The 18,550-nt window shown below is 35.6% G+C and overlaps 1 protein-coding gene across 1 annotated transcript in view; it reads left to right on the top strand.

Annotated features, from left to right (window-relative positions):
• VPS13C (vacuolar protein sorting 13 homolog C) overlaps nt 1-18,550 on the top strand; it is an 89,720-nt gene that overhangs the window by 2,270 nt on the left and 68,900 nt on the right. Inside the window, exons 3-14 of the mRNA XM_050712971.1 lie at nt 1,327-1,369; nt 2,152-2,247; nt 3,035-3,136; nt 8,470-8,579; nt 9,412-9,471; nt 10,074-10,133; nt 10,761-10,841; nt 14,751-14,808; nt 15,525-15,652; nt 16,518-16,624; nt 17,311-17,482; nt 17,934-17,996. Coding sequence (XP_050568928.1) covers nt 1,327-1,369; nt 2,152-2,247; nt 3,035-3,136; nt 8,470-8,579; nt 9,412-9,471; nt 10,074-10,133; nt 10,761-10,841; nt 14,751-14,808; nt 15,525-15,652; nt 16,518-16,624; nt 17,311-17,482; nt 17,934-17,996 — 1,080 coding nt within the window. The remainder of the gene's footprint in view (nt 1-1,326; nt 1,370-2,151; nt 2,248-3,034; nt 3,137-8,469; nt 8,580-9,411; nt 9,472-10,073; nt 10,134-10,760; nt 10,842-14,750; nt 14,809-15,524; nt 15,653-16,517; nt 16,625-17,310; nt 17,483-17,933; nt 17,997-18,550) is intronic.

Here is an 18,550-nt window from a genome sequence, read left to right as displayed (position 1 = left end):
TCCAGTTGTATCAGCAGGCCAAACTGAGCTAGTCCCTCTTGGAACTCAGCTGTGGGTCATAAGTACAGTATCAGATGGGGTAGATGTAGTAGCTGGTATCTGCTTTTATTTCACTGCTTCTGGCTCTGTCAAGAGCAGAGATCTTTCTTTGCTCTCACAGTTTGTTTCAACCTCTTTCCATACCTGTTCATACTACTAAAGACCAAGCGTAGAGATAAAAATATTCGAAGTGAGTCTGTTTTCGCTTACTCTTTTGATATATTTTAATGACAAATTAAAGCTGACAAGAAAACTTCCAGTTAAACTTTATTTTTTTTTAAATATTTTAACAATAACCAGATTTTTAAGATTTAGCCTCCTTCAGGAAAAAATAGAAAGAAATATTTAAGAGTTCCTAAAGGGTGGTCATCACCAAGATTTAAAGCATATGGAAATATTTCTAGGAATATGTAGTCATAACCAGAAAAGGGTTGGAATGTTCTATATTTTTTCAATTGTTTCTTTAAAGCACTAAACAGGAACAAGCCACAGAAGAATTGTTGCTAGTTTTGTCAAATAAAATCGTTTGATGTAAGACCCATAGCTCAGAATGCTTTTTTAAAACTGTGGAAATCTGGCAGAGATGTTAATTGGGATATTAATCTTTTTAGAGCAGCCTTGTTTAATATTTTTGAGCTGTTGGAAAAGTGGCGTTCAAGGCTGTTTTGTAATATGTAGGACAAGCGGTTGACATGTCTCATTTGAGAAAGCAGGTTTACTTTTTATAATCTTTGAGATTGAGAATTCATGTCTTGGGATTGTACTTACTTCATTTCAAAAGAATATTGAAGTGGAAGATCTAGAAAACACTTTGCTGAAATAGGGGAAGGAAATTCAGCAGCTGGGTACCAATTGGAAAATTTTCTGTAGATCTTGTTGTTGAGGCTTTTAAAATATCTTAGTGCAACGCTTAGTATTTACTGATAATTAAAAAGAGAACACCTATTTGGCAAATCAAAAAAAATTGTATTCTCTTATGTAAATAAAAATCTACTTCTTAGATAACCTTTGGAGCAAGGCATTATGAAACTTGTAGGAGAGAATTGCTAGAAATGTGTGACTCCTTTGTTTTTAGGTTTTCTACAAGCCTAACTATATTTATGGATACCTGTGTTCACGTGATTATTGTTAAATAATTAAAGCTATATCATATAGAGAACTGTTTCTGTTCTGGAATTTCAGTTTTGAGAGGATAGTTTTAAGAGAAGTCAGGATAATAATTTTGCTATATAAATCAGGTTACCTTCAAAATACATGTAGCTATTTAATACTTATTTTTCTTTACAGAGTGAACTGGATGTACCTTTTAGAGTAAAAGTTGGTCAGATAGGTAAGTTTTTGTTTCAACCTGAATCTTAAAATTGAAATTTTAAGACCTTAATATGAGTCTTGCCTCAGAATTTTTTATAATTTCTTCTTCAGTGCTCTCTGTAATAGTGCTTGCTGTTGAAATTAGTGTTGATGTCTAATGTGACTGCACTAAATAAATCATAAAAAGTTATCTGCCTAACCCTGTTTGTGTAACTTCACAGTCTGGGTATGAAAACATGCCTGAGAGGTTCTTTTCAGGTACACGGATGATCAAGAGAGCTTTTTGGTATAATTTTAGCGTTTGTGATCCTTTAAAGGAAAGATAAGGAATATGAAGAAATTAAGTAAGATTCCTGAAAAACTGGCAAACATGCCAAGAGTTTAAGAACTCTTAGATAAATGTTGTTAGAAATTGATTCCCTTGAGGTCAGCATTGCTTTTTTCACATGAAATGTTTGTTGGAGGTGAATGTATTGTATTTCTTCTTATATTTTCCTGGAGAAATCATATTAATCCCAGCAAATTAAACTCCATTCACAATTTCAAATTTTGATCTTGACTATTTGGACTCAAACAGCATCTTTGTACTTAAATCTATTGCTTTTATTTTCTCTGCATGCATTTTGTAACTTCAAGGGCTTTATAAAAGATATGCCCATCCAGTATCTCCTCACTTTCTAAATTGTTTAGGACATGAATGAAGATAAAGGGCTAATGCCCTGTATTGCCTGAGTTACTGATCAGGCTAAGCATATATACAAAAATAAACATTTTGATGTAACTTTTATCTGCTTTATATAGATAAACTTACTCTGAAGATTCCTTGGAAGAACCTGTATGGTGAGGCAGTTGTTGCAACTCTAGAAGGCTTGTATCTTCTAATAGTTCCTGGAGCAAGTAAGTAAACTCCTCAACAACACAGTTAAATAATGGAAGGGAGAAAAATATATAAGGGTGCCCATTTATTCAAGTGTATAATAGCAATTACTTCATATAAGCTGCCATTTTTACTTTCTGTTCCTTCAGGGAGATTTCTAGATGAATGCTGGCAAATGAGTGGAAGAAAGGTGGGTTAAAAAGGGGAGCATGAACAAGATGATAAAGGGTACCTTTCATGAAAATCCTTGGTTGTATTCATTTGAAGTTCAGTTTAACAGGTTTCCTCTGATGCGTGCTTATCCTGAATCCATTCTTCTGGCATGGTTTAGATCTTTTGACTGTTGCATGATATAGTCTGTCTGCTTCTGACTTAGAGCAATCAAAAGTAGTCATTCCATTAGAACTGATTTTTAGGGAGGGGGGAAGAGGATCAGAGAACTTGATTTGTTTTCTCTGAAATCAGATGCTCTGTTGTATGAAGGAAACTTTCAAGTTTCGAGAGCATCACATATATGTGATGTGAATTAAAACCTGTTACATTACACAGACCACACTTGAAGGTCCGAGTACTCATGGAAACATCCTCTTGAAAAACAATGCTTAAATGCTGATGCAGTCTTTTGTGTTCTACTGTGTAAAAATCCCAGTTTCCAAGGCTGGATGCAGGTTTCAGCATTCGGACCTAGAATAGCCTTTGCTTCAAATGACATTTTGCAACATAATGCTCAATATTGTGCACATTGCTTGATTATGCATTTATAAAATTTGAAACATAGGGTTAAAGCTGTCCCAACTTGGTTTACAGGCATTAAATATGATGCAGAGAAGGAAGAAAAATACTTGCAAGATAATAAACAGAAGGAACTGGCAAGAATCGAAGAAACCTTGCAGAAAGCAGCAGAAAAAGGTACAGAGTTAATAATTCCTCCCCTGGAATTTGAGGACCTATTGTGCTATGGAAAGGAAGTCCTATGTTGTGATGGACTTTATAAATTAAGTGTCTAGCTAATCTCAGAATCGCTTACTATAGAATCACTGAATATTCTGAGTTGGAAGGAACCCACAAGGATTATTGAGCCCAACTCCTCCAGTTGGACTCTTGCTGCAGTGCTTTAAAAATCTTTTTGCTCTGAAACTTAGAGCGTTACTCATTTTGTTTATCATTCCTTTGTACATTGGAAATGAGGACTGGATTATCTGGCATATTTTTTCTCAAAGCTTTTGGGGAATAGGACCAAAGACAGCAACTACATTGCATGAGGAAAATGTATCTTGCTTTGGAGTTTTAGTAATGGATGTTTAATAACGTGTTCTAGACGAGCATAAGACATTCTTTGCTTAAAGGAAACTTTAAGGAGAGTGGTAAGGTTTGTAAATTTTTCACAAAAAATACCAACAATAATGCTTTCAGTTCAGTTTCTGCTGTCTTTTTCTGATGTACTGCATTTGGACTAGTTTAGAAAATGAAACTGTCTTGATGAGGTAGTAAGTAATGACACAAGAAAACAGTTGAACATGAAGACAGGAAACTTTAACCAAAGCTGTGATTTAGATCATTAAAAATGTAAAATTTTCCATGATTGGGTAAAAGAATTGATCGTTTCAGCCCAGTTAGCTTTTTTTTTCTTTCCCTCAAATAACTCCAATAGAATAACAGTATAAATTAGACTTGTATGGACAGAGACCAAGTTCAGAGCCAATGACAGAATGACAGGTAATGAAAACTTGCAATGCCGCAAGTCATTTGCCTTGCAAAATCTCCTGAAAATAAAATGATGCTTAGAACGCTTGGGGGGAAAAAACAGTCCATATTGTAGTCTCTTTGCTTACTTTATTTTCCAGTTGCAGGACTCTCTACTGCGTTATCCTGTTCTGGTAGTTTGAAATATACATTTGCATTTTCCTTCAGACAGCAATTTGGTCATCTATATACAGTGAAGAAATAAGCCCTGCTTTATTTCTTGTCTTTAATGTGCCAGAAACTGTGTGTGAGCTAAGACAACCTCAGCTGATGAATTTTGCAGCCATTAGTTCATACTGGGACAAGGGAATATTTGTAGAAGTTTTACCCTGATTATGGAGGACTTGGATACTGTAGGAGCAGCAATGTTTAAGCTGTTATTTTTTCCATCGGTAGCAATGGGATGAAGGGATAATGTAACAAGAAGAATTTAACCTGGTAGGCAGCACTTGAGGAACTGCAAATCTGGAACTTGATGTAATATAGATTCAACGCATTTGCAAGAAAAGTCAAAAGTCTTTTTTTTTTTTTTTGTCTTAATACATCCAGCATTTGCACGGCTTTTGAAAAAGAGTTAAAAAGAGTTAGATAAAAATGATACCTCAGTAGATCGACTTGTCATGTGAAGAACTAGAATTAGATTCAGAGTCATGTTTTACAAAGATGCAGTATTAAACTTTTGGCTTGGGGTTTAAAAAGCTAGAGGAATGTTCAAGACAGATGATTTTAAATTGCTGTCATGCTGCAGCCTCACTCAGTGGTACAATAGCTTTGCAATTTGTGTGACCAGGTCTTGTATTAGAATACTGTAGTCACGAGGACTTGTCTTGTTCTTGTATGAGCAGATCTCTTGCCTTCGCTAGGTACAAAGGTCTTGGGGTCCAAATTGCTCTGCTATGCTGTAAACTCATAAGAAATTCAGCTCTTCCTGTAAGCTTTTAAGAGCTTGCAACAGCTGGTGAAAATCTGGAAAATACACTGAACAGAATATTTTCTCCATGAATTCTTAGCTGAATTTGCTTTTGTGACTGTTACTCAACTTACATGAATAAGTGTATAATCTTAATTCAGTACTTTCATTTATTTGAGAATCACTTGGCATAAATAGTCCTGGGGATATTTTCTTTCAACATCCTATTCAAATGTTGAGCAAAATGGTCAGGTCTCTGTGTGGTTATAGTGTGACGGATAAGTGATAGCAAGGTCTGCTGACACAAGCTGACAAAACATTTTCTGTTCTCCAAGCTATGCAAGTCTCTCAGTGTTAAAACTCATTAATGGAGACCAAAGCTTGAAACTCTTGTCTTTTGCTGGATAGAAGTAAATTGAAAATTACCTAATTTGCATCTGTAGATAGTATTTGAAACTAGATATTTCTGAAGTGGCTCTGGCTGTCAGATACTATACTGTAAATGCTAACTTGACACATGAGTCTTACAAACCCAACATTCATTCAAGAGCAGAATGTAACATTATATCAGGATCCAATTTCCTCCTGTTAAACAAAATGTGTTTTTCGGTTATTTGCTGCCATGTGGACCAAGGCACTCATTCACGAGATTCCTTGTATCATTTGGAGAGTCTGATTTGCAAGGACACCAAGCCTGGTGGGTATGCATGGTTAATTGCAGCTTGTGTTTTTAAAAACAAAAAAACCCAAAGCAGCCAAATTTAAAATGAGGAAACAGCATGTTTGGTGAGCATATGCATATTGATGATTCTAGAAATAAGGTGATGATTGTGGATTCAAGCAGAAACTTTGTGTGACTAGTCTTAGCTTAATTGAATGGCTGTTCAAGGAAATTAAGACACCACTTAGAAAAATAGCCATCGGCCATCTTGAGTTCAAGAATGTCATAAAATACTGACAACATTCTGCTTTAGTTTTAAAATAAGGTCGTGTAGATATTTTGAGAACAGAGGGTAATTCCTAAAATGTCTGGTCTTAAAAATACCGTAAGTTTAGGATGTCTTGAAATAGTGGACAGGCAAAATGAGTCATAGCAGACAGAAGGCTTTTAGTATGTTTTTTTCCTTGATTTTGTTTAATTTGATAGCTTTTAGACAAGGAAGCAGTTTCCGCTGAAATTCGTTGGAGCTGTTATGTTGTATCTGCTGCTGTTTTTTATCTTCTTGAACCAGATTTTCAGAATGTTACTCTTAGCTAAAAATATCTAGGGAACTTTTATCTGAGTCAAGGTTTAGAATGAGCTTCAAGCTTTACTTGGACTGTGTTTAGTCTCTCCATAGTAGTGGATGCACATAATCAAGCGTAAACCCATGTTGCCTTAGTTTTGTCTAACGTGCAAATGAAAGTCCGAGAACTACAAATTCAATACAAAGTGAAGTAAGCTGTCTTTTAAACTATCCTCTCTAGAGGGTTCCTTGTACCACTAAAAGGAACTATTCAAAAGAAAACATAATTTCTGTTTGGCATAGATTTTCCTCTTTGTGACTCCCTCTACATTTTTTATTTGTAGCATGACCACCTTGTAAGTGCAAGACAGGTTGAAGTCTTGGCTGGCACTTCTTTCTCCTTTGTTTGAACAAGTATGCAAAGTACATCGAAATAAAGCTCTTCCCCTAAGTTAAATAGGCCATTACACTTTCTTCTGTCTTGCTTTCATAGGACACACCCTTCTTCTGCTATAACCTTTTAAAGTTAAACATTCTTTTTCCCCTTTATGGCCAGAGAGGGGGAAGAAACCACGCAACTCACCAAACCGGTTTTCTTTGAAAATATGGGAAAAAAAGAGCATTAACTTAATTCATGTAATGGTTGTGATTTGTTTGACCATAATTCATGTGCGAATATAAGAATTTAATTTTATATAAAGCCATTTAAATAATCATTATTTCTGTATGCCTTTTTTGTAGTTACTGTTGTTGTTATTTCAGATTGCTTTCATACCCTACTGTTGATTGTTGTGAGAATCTTATTGATAAATGTTCTTTGGGTTTTCTTGTATGTTTTGAGTTTCTTAACTTGGAAGTTGCACACCTATATAGTAGAAGTCTCATCTGGATTTAAACTAAAGGTTTTCCTGTGCGCATATTGTTAGCTGTTAAGTTAAGACAACTATGCCTTTTCCTTAAGTCATTAAATAAATAAATGCTTGGATTACAGAGAAGTTTATTCATCGGGGTTCTAGTAAGTAGTCATGCTTCTGTTTTCAGATCTTCTTTGTATGTAAGAGATCTGAAAGTGTGTTATGCAATGCATTCATCAAAAGGCCTGACTGTGTGTTTGCTGAGAAGCCTGGTGATCATTTGTAATTCCTCAAACTCACGAGATGATATATAAGGAATATTGAAATTTGAATTTAATGCCTTGACTTTACAATTGGCAGGACCCTGTCTTGATCCAGTGGAAATTTGCATATGTAATTTAAAGTTGTTACTGGCTGCTTATTTTAGTGGGGCTTTAAACTTAAATGATGTTTAGCTTTAAAAAAACAAACAAACTGATGGCATCATTAATGGCTATGCAATTCTTTAAAAGCTTTTAATGCACGCTTCCTAAGTCACTTTGCTTTAAGACAAGCTAAACTTTCTTCTGTCTTTTATTGTCTTGCATTTCTGCCTTACTAACTTGAATTTTATCCTTTTCCAAAAAATTGCTTGCGCTGAAAAAGGACGTAAGCGTAAAAAGTATAAAAAGCATTTTAAGAGACCCTTTAAAAGTCATGATCACTCAAAAGGTGGGTAAAATACATGGCTTTCAACTTCTTAAAATACTATATATTCTGCATTATTTAGGATTAGTTTCTCTTATTTAGGATTAGTTTCTCTTTCTTTAGCATCCACTGATACTTCTTATTTTTCCCCTCCTTTTTGAAAGGGGGGACATAAACTGGAGAGAGACTTTCGTTGCTGTATATCCATTCTCTCTATCAAATAAGATTGAACTTAGTTCAGGTTAAATGATTAACTTAGCTTAAACGATCACAGTATGATTCCATTATTGAACAAATGGAGTATTGTCCGGAGTATCTTTTTATTTTTGTTTATGGTATGCAAGCTTTTTAATATTCTCAAGCAATGTCCTGTAAAAGGCTCTAATGGACTGATCTTGTATTGTGCAAGTATCACCTTCATCAGATTATTCTAAGATACTTTGTACTGAATTACACCTTCGTATCTATTTGAAAGATACTTGCTTGTTGAAACTCATAGTTAATTGCTGAGGGGCTTTTAAGAGAACCTCTTAGCTTAGAAGGAGTGGGGAGATGTATCCTAAAAATAAAAATGAAACTGGAACTTGCTGTAAGCTAAACTGTCTTCACTGAAACTTAAACATAAGTTTTCCAATGGTTCTGTTGTGTGCACACAGCTAATAGCACATCGTCAGAATATGGATGTACAGAAAAGGAAAACATCTGAAAAACTAAAAACTGAAGTGTTAAGTATTCACATTAGAATAAGCATTACATTTACATGGGAATAGCTGTGGTTAAAATCAACTGTTAGGCTGAATGCTGACTTATTTTATTTTCCAGACAAACCAAAGGAGGAGAAGAAAGATACTTTTTTAGAAAAGCTTGCAACTCAAGTTATAAAAAATGTGCAAGTCAAAATCACAGGCATTCATGTTAAATATGAAGATGATGTAAGTATCTGGCACGTACTCCTTTCTATCTTAAATTCAACTGAAGTGCAGTCATTATAGTCTAGTCAGTAGAGATAAACTGTTATTTGCCACATTGAAAAAGTTATTGTGGTTTCTTCTACACCACTTTAGATGAAGTACCTCAGGTACAACCAGAAGTCAGAAGTGTTTTGAATATATGAACTAGATGTTCTTTGTTTTGCATTGTTCAGTGGTACCTTGCTCACTAAATTTGGGTGGTGGCGGTTTGTCATATATTAACATGCTCAAATGATATACAGATTTTTTTGGTGTAATGGGTGAAATGGAGAATGGCAGGAACATGAGAGCTTATGGATGAGTTGGAAAACAAAATGTTTAAAACACCTACTAGATTATGGAGTATCTTTATATAAACCACACTAGTATTCTATCCCAGTTCCAGCTTCTTTTAAGAAAAAAGATGAAGCAGTTTGTGATGGGATAGTTGCAAGTAGATGGGAAGTATCGGATGTAGAGTATTTCCCTTATTTTGGGACTGTTTCCAGAGTCATATTCAAAGTGGTGGGAAGAATGGAAGTCAGAAAATGATGTAGCTGACTGAGGTATGGTTCTTTGTATTTTTTCAGTTCTTTACCTTATGAAAGTTTTAGGACCTGAAATGCAATTTTAGAATTGAATTCTGAAGCCTTTAAACTACAGCCATATTGGTTTTGTCCCAACTCGGTGTTAGAATACTGAAGCAAAGGAAGACCCTTAAAACAGCTCAGGATTTCAGTCAGTTTTAATGATATGATGCATCTTTGTATGCAGGCAGTAGAGATAAATAGCTGTTCTTTTTCTATTTTTGTAGATCACAGATCCACAGTGTCCGATTTCTTTGGGAATGACATTGAGTGAGCTTAGTTTATTGGTAATTATGTGCATGCATGTTTTTACATTTTTGATTTACTTATCTTTGTTTGGGTACCAGAAAGGAAAAGTCACGTGTTTAATATGATGCAATGACAGTATGCATATGGAGGGTAAGACAGTCTTTTATTCGTGCAAGTAGTACTTGAAGTTTGTTCAAGCAGCAGAGAAGATGATTGAGGAACATCATACTTTTTGAGACTAGTGTTTTGTTCTTACGATACAAGTGATCTTTAAAACTGAATGTGTTGACTTTGATGGGGGTTATCTCCTTGTCTAATAAATAAAGTAAGCAAACATTATGTCATGATGAACAACGTGGTATTTTGCCAGGCCTTTTGAGAAAAGAGGGGACAGAGTTTCAGCTCACCTTTGTTTGCCATAGATTCAAAGGATTTTAATGGGTGGGATAAGAAGTTGAAAATTGAAATAAACCCACAAATTTAATACTGGATTATGAGCTGTGCATATGCAGTCTAGAGGAACTGACTTAGGTTATCTAGTAGCACCAAAATGACTCATTCTGTGCTTGAAAGTATAAGATAAAACTTGGTTGTGTTAAATAAGATGCACAGAATGACTTTTATCACTTTGACCTTTTAGACAACAAATGAGAACTGGAAGCCTTCTATTCTGAATGAAGCTACGAAAGTAATATACAAGGTAATATGGTGTTTTTTCCTAGCTACCAAGTGAGCAACTAATCTTTGGAGTGTAACAGTTTGTAGTTGTAAAGAAGAGTTGCAAAATGTGTTGTGAATTCTTCTTTTTCTTCTTAATTTTACTTTGTAATTGAACAGAAGTAGAACGAAGATTACTGGCTTTATATAAGCCATAACTTTCAAGTCCGTGGTTTAAATAGTTAAAAGCAAACACTGATCATCTCATTAAAGGCATTATACAACAAGTCTGAAGTCTGCATAGTAATTATGATTTCAAATAGTTTTGTCAAACTGCCATTTTTCATTCTAGTCTATATGCCTAACATGTATTTGGGATTCTGGTAGCTAAGCGTGCTTGCTTGTGTTCCCCTCCTTCTTCCCACCCTGTTGTGTTTAACCAGTGTGTGAACTTGTTTAAGAGCTTGCTTTTGAGCAAGTAATTTTCATTTGAAAAATAGTATTATAAGATTAAATAAATCTTAGTGCTTTAAAGATTAAATACATCTCAGTGCTTGTAGTATATTTGCTGTCTAACATGCCTTTGTTTTCTCAAATGGAAAGCTAAATTCATAGTATGGATTGAATACTGAGTATGGAATCTGTTGATTTTTTTTTTTTCCCTACACAGCTTTTGTGCTTGGACAGCCTCAGTGCTTATTGGAATGTACACAGCAAAATGTATTATCATGGCTCCCGTGAACAAATATTGGTAATGTAGAAGAAAATGTGTACTATATTTCACGGCTCTTGTGGTATTTTAAGTTATGCCATACTAATTTTTACAAACCCCCACCCTCACACATTTTGGTCAACGCATTTGGTCAACTCTATTTTGATACCAGAGTCATATGTTAATCCATCACACCATTAACGCTAATCCTTTTTTGTTACCTCTATATGTTACCAACTCCTATAGGTTTAGAAATGGTCAGAAATTGGGTCTTTAAAATCAGTTTTGTTGGCATGTTCATCTTGACCTTAGCAAGTACTGTTTGTTAGTATCTGGGCTATATGAGGTTTTATATAGCTACTGTAATGAAAATTGAATTATTAAATGAACACAGAATTAATAAAATTTCAGAATATTATGTCCTTATCAGAGCAGAAACTCATATCATGTGTTATCCAGATACCTAAGCTGTGTGACTGAAACAAAACCAAACAGAAGAACAAGATGTTAAAGCAGAAAGCTTTTTTTAAAAAAACAAACCAAAGCTTATAGGTAGAGTGTATCAATCCTCGGACTTTTAAGTTAGAGAGGTTAATGTAGTATTTCTATTAAGGTAGAACCCCTCATTGTGGGAAACAGCTCTGGTAAAATTTTGGAAGAGGTTTATTAGTATAAGTTTTATATATGAATGAATGAATGCTGCACTTGTCAGACTGAAGAGACTGAAGTACATGAAGGTGCTCCATTGCAGATGATGAGACACAGTAGGAGGGCAGTGAGTGTAAATTGCATACAGAACAAGAGGCATGTATTTTATTCTTTCCGTTAAATTAGCATTTTAAACTCAAATTTAAGTATGTAAGTTTCCTGGAGGCTCTGTCTCTTTATTTCTGCTCTGTTCATGTTTTGGGTAGCTATTAGCTAGATGAGTAATTGTCTCTTGCAGCTTGTAATGTTGTAAGTCTATGAAGTACTTGCTTTGCTTTCATTTCTGCCTTCTCTCACAAGTTTTACTTCCTCAGAAGGGGAACTGGGAACTTTAGTGCTATGAATAGGGCAGTTGTATAGATACAAATTATGTCTGAGGGCAAACATCCTCTTTCTGTGCTACAGATGAGGACTACTGAACTGTAAAGGCACCATTAGTGTTAAGTTTATTTCAGATGGCTATGACATTAATGTGGTTAAAAAACAGCTTGTTTATAGAGGTTATGCAAATATTCTGTGTATCCTTGTACAATACTGCTTGTTTCCCTTGTTTCCTTTTCTTCTGTTGTACTTGTCTTTTAGAGGTATCTTTTTTTTTTTTTTTTTTCCTAGTTAATAAAAGGTATACGTAACCAGATAGGCTTCATGCTGATAGGGAAGGTTGGTTCAAAACTTAAGCGTAAAACCAACCAGTGAGGAAGTGTACTCTGAATCTTGCCTGTTACATGGATCTTGAAACCTAAGACGTCCTTTTATTCTGTTCAAGTTCCCATTGTAGAGCAATTCTTTTTGTCTCAAAGCTGGGGTGTTAAGTTCACTGTATGTAGAAAATGCTGTGAATATGTTGATTCTTTATCCTGTCTGTAGTCTCTTGCTTTGTTTAAATAGCTGAATTACCTCAGAGCACTTTCCCTTATGCCTTTCTAGTTTAGCAGAGATGCTTGCATATTAATAACAGCCAAGTTAATGTCAGTGTTTTCAGAGTTAGCGTGGAGTGAGTGACATTTGATCATAATACTTGCAGACACCGGCGTCAGAGTTTTTCTGTGGATATTTTCTCTGTTAGATCTCAACCAGTCTGAAGTGAGATGTAAATGCAAACCAGTATGTACAGAATACACTGTTTGAATTGACAGCAGCAAAAGCCTTAGTTCTTCAAATGCATCATGCCAAAATTGTCCATGGAATCACAGGATGGTTGAGGTTCGAAAAGACCTCTGGAGATCTAGTCGTCCCCCATGCCCGCCCCCACCACCAAGCAGGGTCACCTAGCACATGTTGCACAGGAAAAGTTCCTTGGTGAATCAGTGCTTCACATGCTTGTGGACAGATGGCATTGTGGCCATCTAACACTGGCTTACCTGACATCATCAATTGAGTTCTTAACATAATCTCTGAAAGAAGTATGGGAGCTTTGCTCTCCATGACTATAAAATGGAGTTCTCTGTTTCAAAACCCTGTGGTATGTTCTGCATGTAAACTTTTCTTTGAGGGTTGATGGCAGAACAATTCCACTGTAGCAGATGGTGTCTAGTATTCTGATCACCTGTTAACTCGAAGCATCTCACCACTTGCAGTTTTTTCCAGTTCTTGAAATCCTTAGCAGTTTTGGCACTTTGTACTAGTGTCACATTGCATACTGGGATTGTCATTTGGATGTTTTGCGTCTTGTGATGGGGCTTTTTTTTTGAGATCATAGCTGCAGCTTTTGATGCATCATTTCTGTGAGTTAAAAATCTGTCAGTTGTGATTAGTCATCTTTGTGTGCTTTGGTGAATTTGGCAACCTTTATGGCCCTGTGCATAGAAGGGGAAGAGAGGGAAAGCAGGAAGCAGCTCAGAACACATCTGAGAAGGCTTGAAGAAACATGGGGGACGACTGGAATTTGGCATGGGCATAAGATTACTTGTGGAAATCCTTTCAACAGCTTGTTAAATCCTCTCTGTTTCACAGTTTTAAAACAAATACATAAACTAAATAAACAGCAAATAACATATTTTTAGTAGCATTCTCTGTATTAAAGACCTGAATACATTTTATATGTAGTTCATAGTGTAGCTTGTTTCCTGGAAAGCTAGACCTTCTATCCAGACAGGCCATTTTAGTCTTACTTTTAAACAGTATTATCCAGAAATTGTATTTATTATTGTAGCTTATTGGTCAGACTTGTAGTTAAAATAAGCTGTGTAATCCATAGCAATCTGTCACTTTCATACAACAGTCTTCATATTTAAATAATGTGAGCATATGGCTGTTTGTGAGATTAGCTGTTACACACTTAATCTCATCGAAAAGCTAGCTTTTATTACTGTGGAGCAGTAGATAGAAGATAAGTTGAAATACAAATATTTTTAATGAGAACTGTACCTTTTATAAAATGTAAAGCTGTTTTTAATTAAGGAACTGGGAAAAGGAGTTGCTTGAAGAAATTCATAATTGTGAAATATTTTCCACGTAAAAACAACTCTTGATGTTGACAGACTTTGTAAAATATGACAGAAACTTCATCTGCTTTCATGTAATACATGCAATAATACATACTTTGTCCTAAAAGCATGCCTCCTGTTTTAACTGATTGTGCCATTGCAATTTGGAATCTAGCTAAAATGTTTGGGTAGCATCAAATACAGCATTCTCAATAAATTGTGGAACGATTGTAGCGGCAAACAGACTTCATTTTGAATGAAGACTCAGCTCTAGCATGATATTTCTGAGACCTCTCAGGCTGTTGCATTACTTTCCTGACTTCTTTCTATCTTTAGTTTCAATCTTACCCGTGAAATACTGGAAGGCTTAAGTGGCCTCATTATGTGCTAAACATGAGAAGGGGTAGTTTATGAATATTTATTCTCAGTACCCTCAAGTAGTTTGAAAACAAACACTTGATCTATTATGCTACGTGTTTGAATGTATACATGAGCTATGATATTTCTAAGTTCATACACACTGGTTTTTGAAAGATTTCAAGGTTCCATGAACCTCTAAACAAAGTTGAATGAAAACTGTACTAACCTTCCCCTTGAAGAGAGAAACTTAATCTTTTTTTTAAAAAAAAAAGGTATATTAAAACTTTTTACTCGTAAGTACTTGTGCTATATTAGATATGCCTTTTGGGGATGCAGGGGGGAGAAAACTCCTGCAGAAAACATGTGAATTGGAGTTGGTCTACTTAAACCGTAGGGAACCGCCCAAAAGTAGTACCTTTCAGCAATTATTAGACAGTATCATATTTCTTCACAGGATCAGCTGAAAAGAGGAATTCCATGTGGTGGTAACCAGTCTCAAGACTACCAATACAGTAAGTAAACTATATGAATATATGCTGCTTTGAGCATGTTAATTAGTCTGACCCGATTATGCAGGCAGGCCCATAGTAGCTTCATTTTACAAAAAACCTAAATGTAACATCTCTGTCACATTAACAGATTAATTAAGATCTCTGTTACAGAGCTGGGGATGTTCAGCCTGGAGAAGAGAAGGCTCTGGGGAGACTTCACTGCAACCTTTCAATACTTAAAGAGGTCTTATAAAAAAGATGGAGAAGGACTCTACTTGGGTAGATAACGATAGGACAAGGGGGAATGGTCTTAAACTAAAAGAGAACAGATTTAGACTGGACATTAGGAGGAAATTCTTCACTGTAAGGGTACTGAGGCACTGGAGCAGGTGGCCCAGAGAAGCTGTGAATGTCCCGTCCCTGGAGGTGTTTAAGGCCAGGCTGGATGGGGCCTTTGCCAACCTGATCTAGTGGGTGGCATCCCTGCCTATGGGAGCTGGGTTAGAGTTAGATGATCTTTAAGGTCCCTCCTAACCCGAGCCATTCTGTGATCTCAGAGCTTATATTCTCTTTGACTAGTGCTGGACTAAGCTCATTTGTGGTAAGAATCACGTGCTGTTTCTATGGGTCTTGGGCATATGCATTATCCCTATGAAGTTTGATGTATCAGGCAGTGCACTTAAGTACTTTTAAGATGTATTTTAATTGTAAATATACACATAATTTTAATTCTTAAGTTTTTAGACCAGTATCAGCCTCTGCAAGACTCTATATCAACCCATATGCAGAAGTAGAACTGAAAACTCCCAAGCTTGATTGTAATGTAGAAGTACAGAGAATTGCCGTGGAACTCACTAAGCCACAGGTAAGTTGGCTTGGTGTATGTTATCATCTACTTCAGTTTGTGAGGATTTTTTGTGTAGGATATTTTTGTTGTTGAAAAACAGTGTTCTTTAGGAGTTACGTTGATATGTGCGTAGACTGAAATGTGTATCAATAATTGTGGTGAAGTGTCAAGTCCTTTTCTCACTATGTAAGTCACTCACTGCCACTAGATCCAGGTACTCTGACCCTGTTATATGTGGACCCTCTGGGGACAGCACTTTCAGTAGCATTTCTTTCACATAGAGAACGGAATCATTCTTTTGATTAGCCCTTACCTTGCTTTAACTGTTAAAACCGTAAGCTGTTACTATAACTGAAGAGAAGCAAGGATGGGAATGATCGTGTATACTGGCTTTGACAACAAAGCCTACGGAATTATCAAGGAATCAATTTAGATTGTTCCCCAGCAATGATATTGTTGTCAGTTATTCACTGGTAATTAACAGTTGGCTAAATAGCTCTCATTGATATTAAAGTGTAATCTGTGTTCAGAACAGTGCCAGTAATGCTTATGAAAATGTAGTTCCAGGATTGGGGAAGTTGTGTATTGACCAAGGAAGAAAATAAGATTGGTTTGAGAAAGTCAGCGACTTTGTTCTGAGCAGGCTAACAGAAATGCAATTACTTTGTTCTTCAAGGAAACCAGAAATTGAGATGGTGGTGTCCTCTGAGAATAATAGGTATAGTTGTTGGTCTACTTTAATGTACTAATGAAAATGCATAGGCTTACATTTCTGTGTAGTTTGGGGAGTAGTGAAGGCCACAGTAAACATATAAATGTATTTTAATCATTGCGTGTAATGGCATCTGAACCTTTGCCAAGAAGCTTGTTTTCCTATGTTTAGTACCTCAGCATGATAGACCTTCTGGAGTCCGTAGATTATATGGTTCGCAATGCACCATACAGAAGATTTAGGCCAAATGTATCTCTCCATAAAAATGCCAGACAGTGGTAAGTTGAATATGTTCATGCATTTTTGGGGAGATGCTGTAGTCCTTTCCAGGCTTTTCATTCTCCTTTGTGGTTAATACAGTTTTAGAATGAGATTGCATGTATCATAACTTTAATATAGCTTTGCTTAGCCAAGTTAAAAAAAAAAAAAAAAAAAAGGTTTGCAGAAGGATTATGTGAAAGAACTAAATAACTGATGAAAATTACTTGAAAGCTAACTTTGATCCCAGAATCTGTGAACAAAAAGCCAATGTTTGTTCTAGAGGTTAGAATGCAGTTTTAGAATGACTAAAGAAAAAATTAGGCAATGTTTTACGAGGGAAACGTATGTCAACTCTAATTTTAGTTGTTAGTTTTGAATTGATAATGTTTTATGGATCTCTTTCTGAGTTCTTAAGCACTTTGGCAAACAGCATCAAGTAATTGTACTTAATGCTATTACAGCCCAAATTTGTAAACATGCAGAAGTCAATAGAGAATGTCAGTTTATAGTTCTTCAGGCATTAAATATAATCCATCAGTCTTTTTCAGAAGTGATGTTGAAACCATTAAAAGTTTTATAAACAAAGTTACTTAAAGGATGTGGTGAACAAAGTGCATACTAATATGCTACATCCACTGCAATGTTTAAGTTGCCTTACACAAAATGAAATAAGAAATTGCTTACAAGTGGGGAATTGTTGTAGGTGGAAATACGCAGGTGACAGTGTTCTTGAAATTCACATCAGAAGACATACTCGTATGTGGTCGTGGAGTAACATGAAACAACACAGGCAGCTTCTGAAGAGTTATAAGAAAATGTACAAAAATAAGCTGACACAGAGTAAACTGTCAGAAGAAACACAGAAGCAAATTCAGGTATGTGGTGTTTTTCTTGAGAGAAAGTATGTTTTGGTCCCATAATTAAATAATTGTTCAAATGTACATGAGAGTAATCAAGGTTGATAGTTTTACTAGGGCAGAGGAGCTCTGGAAAGACAGTTTTCATCAGAAGTGCAATGTAACCTATTGGGGAAAGAGAGAATTCTAGTGAATTGCTGTTAAATTAACCTCTCTTGGTTGCAGAGTAATGAACTTGGACATGTTTACTGAAGTGCAAGATTAATCTATTTAAAAAAAAAATCAGGCTGTCTAACATCAAACATCACCTTTTAAGTGAACTTTGGCAGGAGATATACCCTTGACAGAAAGGAGCATGTCTAGGAAGAAATTAGAGTATAAGGATGAAGGGGCTGGTAGAGTGATTGTATTGGTGAGCATCTCCTAAATGTCGTTGAGAGGCAAATGATTTCATCATACCTTTTTACAGGACCTAGAAAGAAAGCTTGATGTCTTCAATATAATCCTAGCAAGACAACAAGCACAAGTTGAGGTAAGAAATAATTTCTGTTCAGTAATATTTTAACACTTCAAATAAGATTATCATGATAAAATCTTGAAAAAAAATGTGGTGACAAATGACTGGATGGGGAAGAGAGAAGGCAAGTTGCCAGTCTTTACAGGACAGGAGTAAATCAATTTCCAAACTGGATACCAGTCCCTAAAACTTAACACTGTGTGCACACAGTGTTTCTACTGTGTACACTGTACCATTCAGGAGATTGTCTCAGGGTTTATGATTGTTTTCTTCCTTTGACTTTTGTTATTTCGAGACTGATTCTGCAGGTATTTGAATCAAACATATACAGCTGTTTCCATACTATCTGTATTCTGGTCCCTTTCTAGTGGATAGCCAGTCTAATTAAAGAATACCTATGATAGAGTTGTTAAAAGGTAGATTAAATATGCATTTTATTTTGGAAATCAACACATCTGGAATGTACATAAAAAAGATGAAAAACCAGTAATGATGTTGCTTGTTTTTGAGATATCGTGGCCATACCTAGATTTTTTTTTTTTAATGCAAAGTGAAAGTGTGACTATGAT

This window comes from Cygnus atratus, chromosome 11 (genome assembly GCF_013377495.2).
Source record: "Cygnus atratus isolate AKBS03 ecotype Queensland, Australia chromosome 11, CAtr_DNAZoo_HiC_assembly, whole genome shotgun sequence".
Classification (NCBI taxonomy): Eukaryota; Metazoa; Chordata; class Aves; order Anseriformes; family Anatidae; genus Cygnus; species Cygnus atratus.
This window is presented reverse-complemented; position numbering and strand designations above follow the sequence as displayed.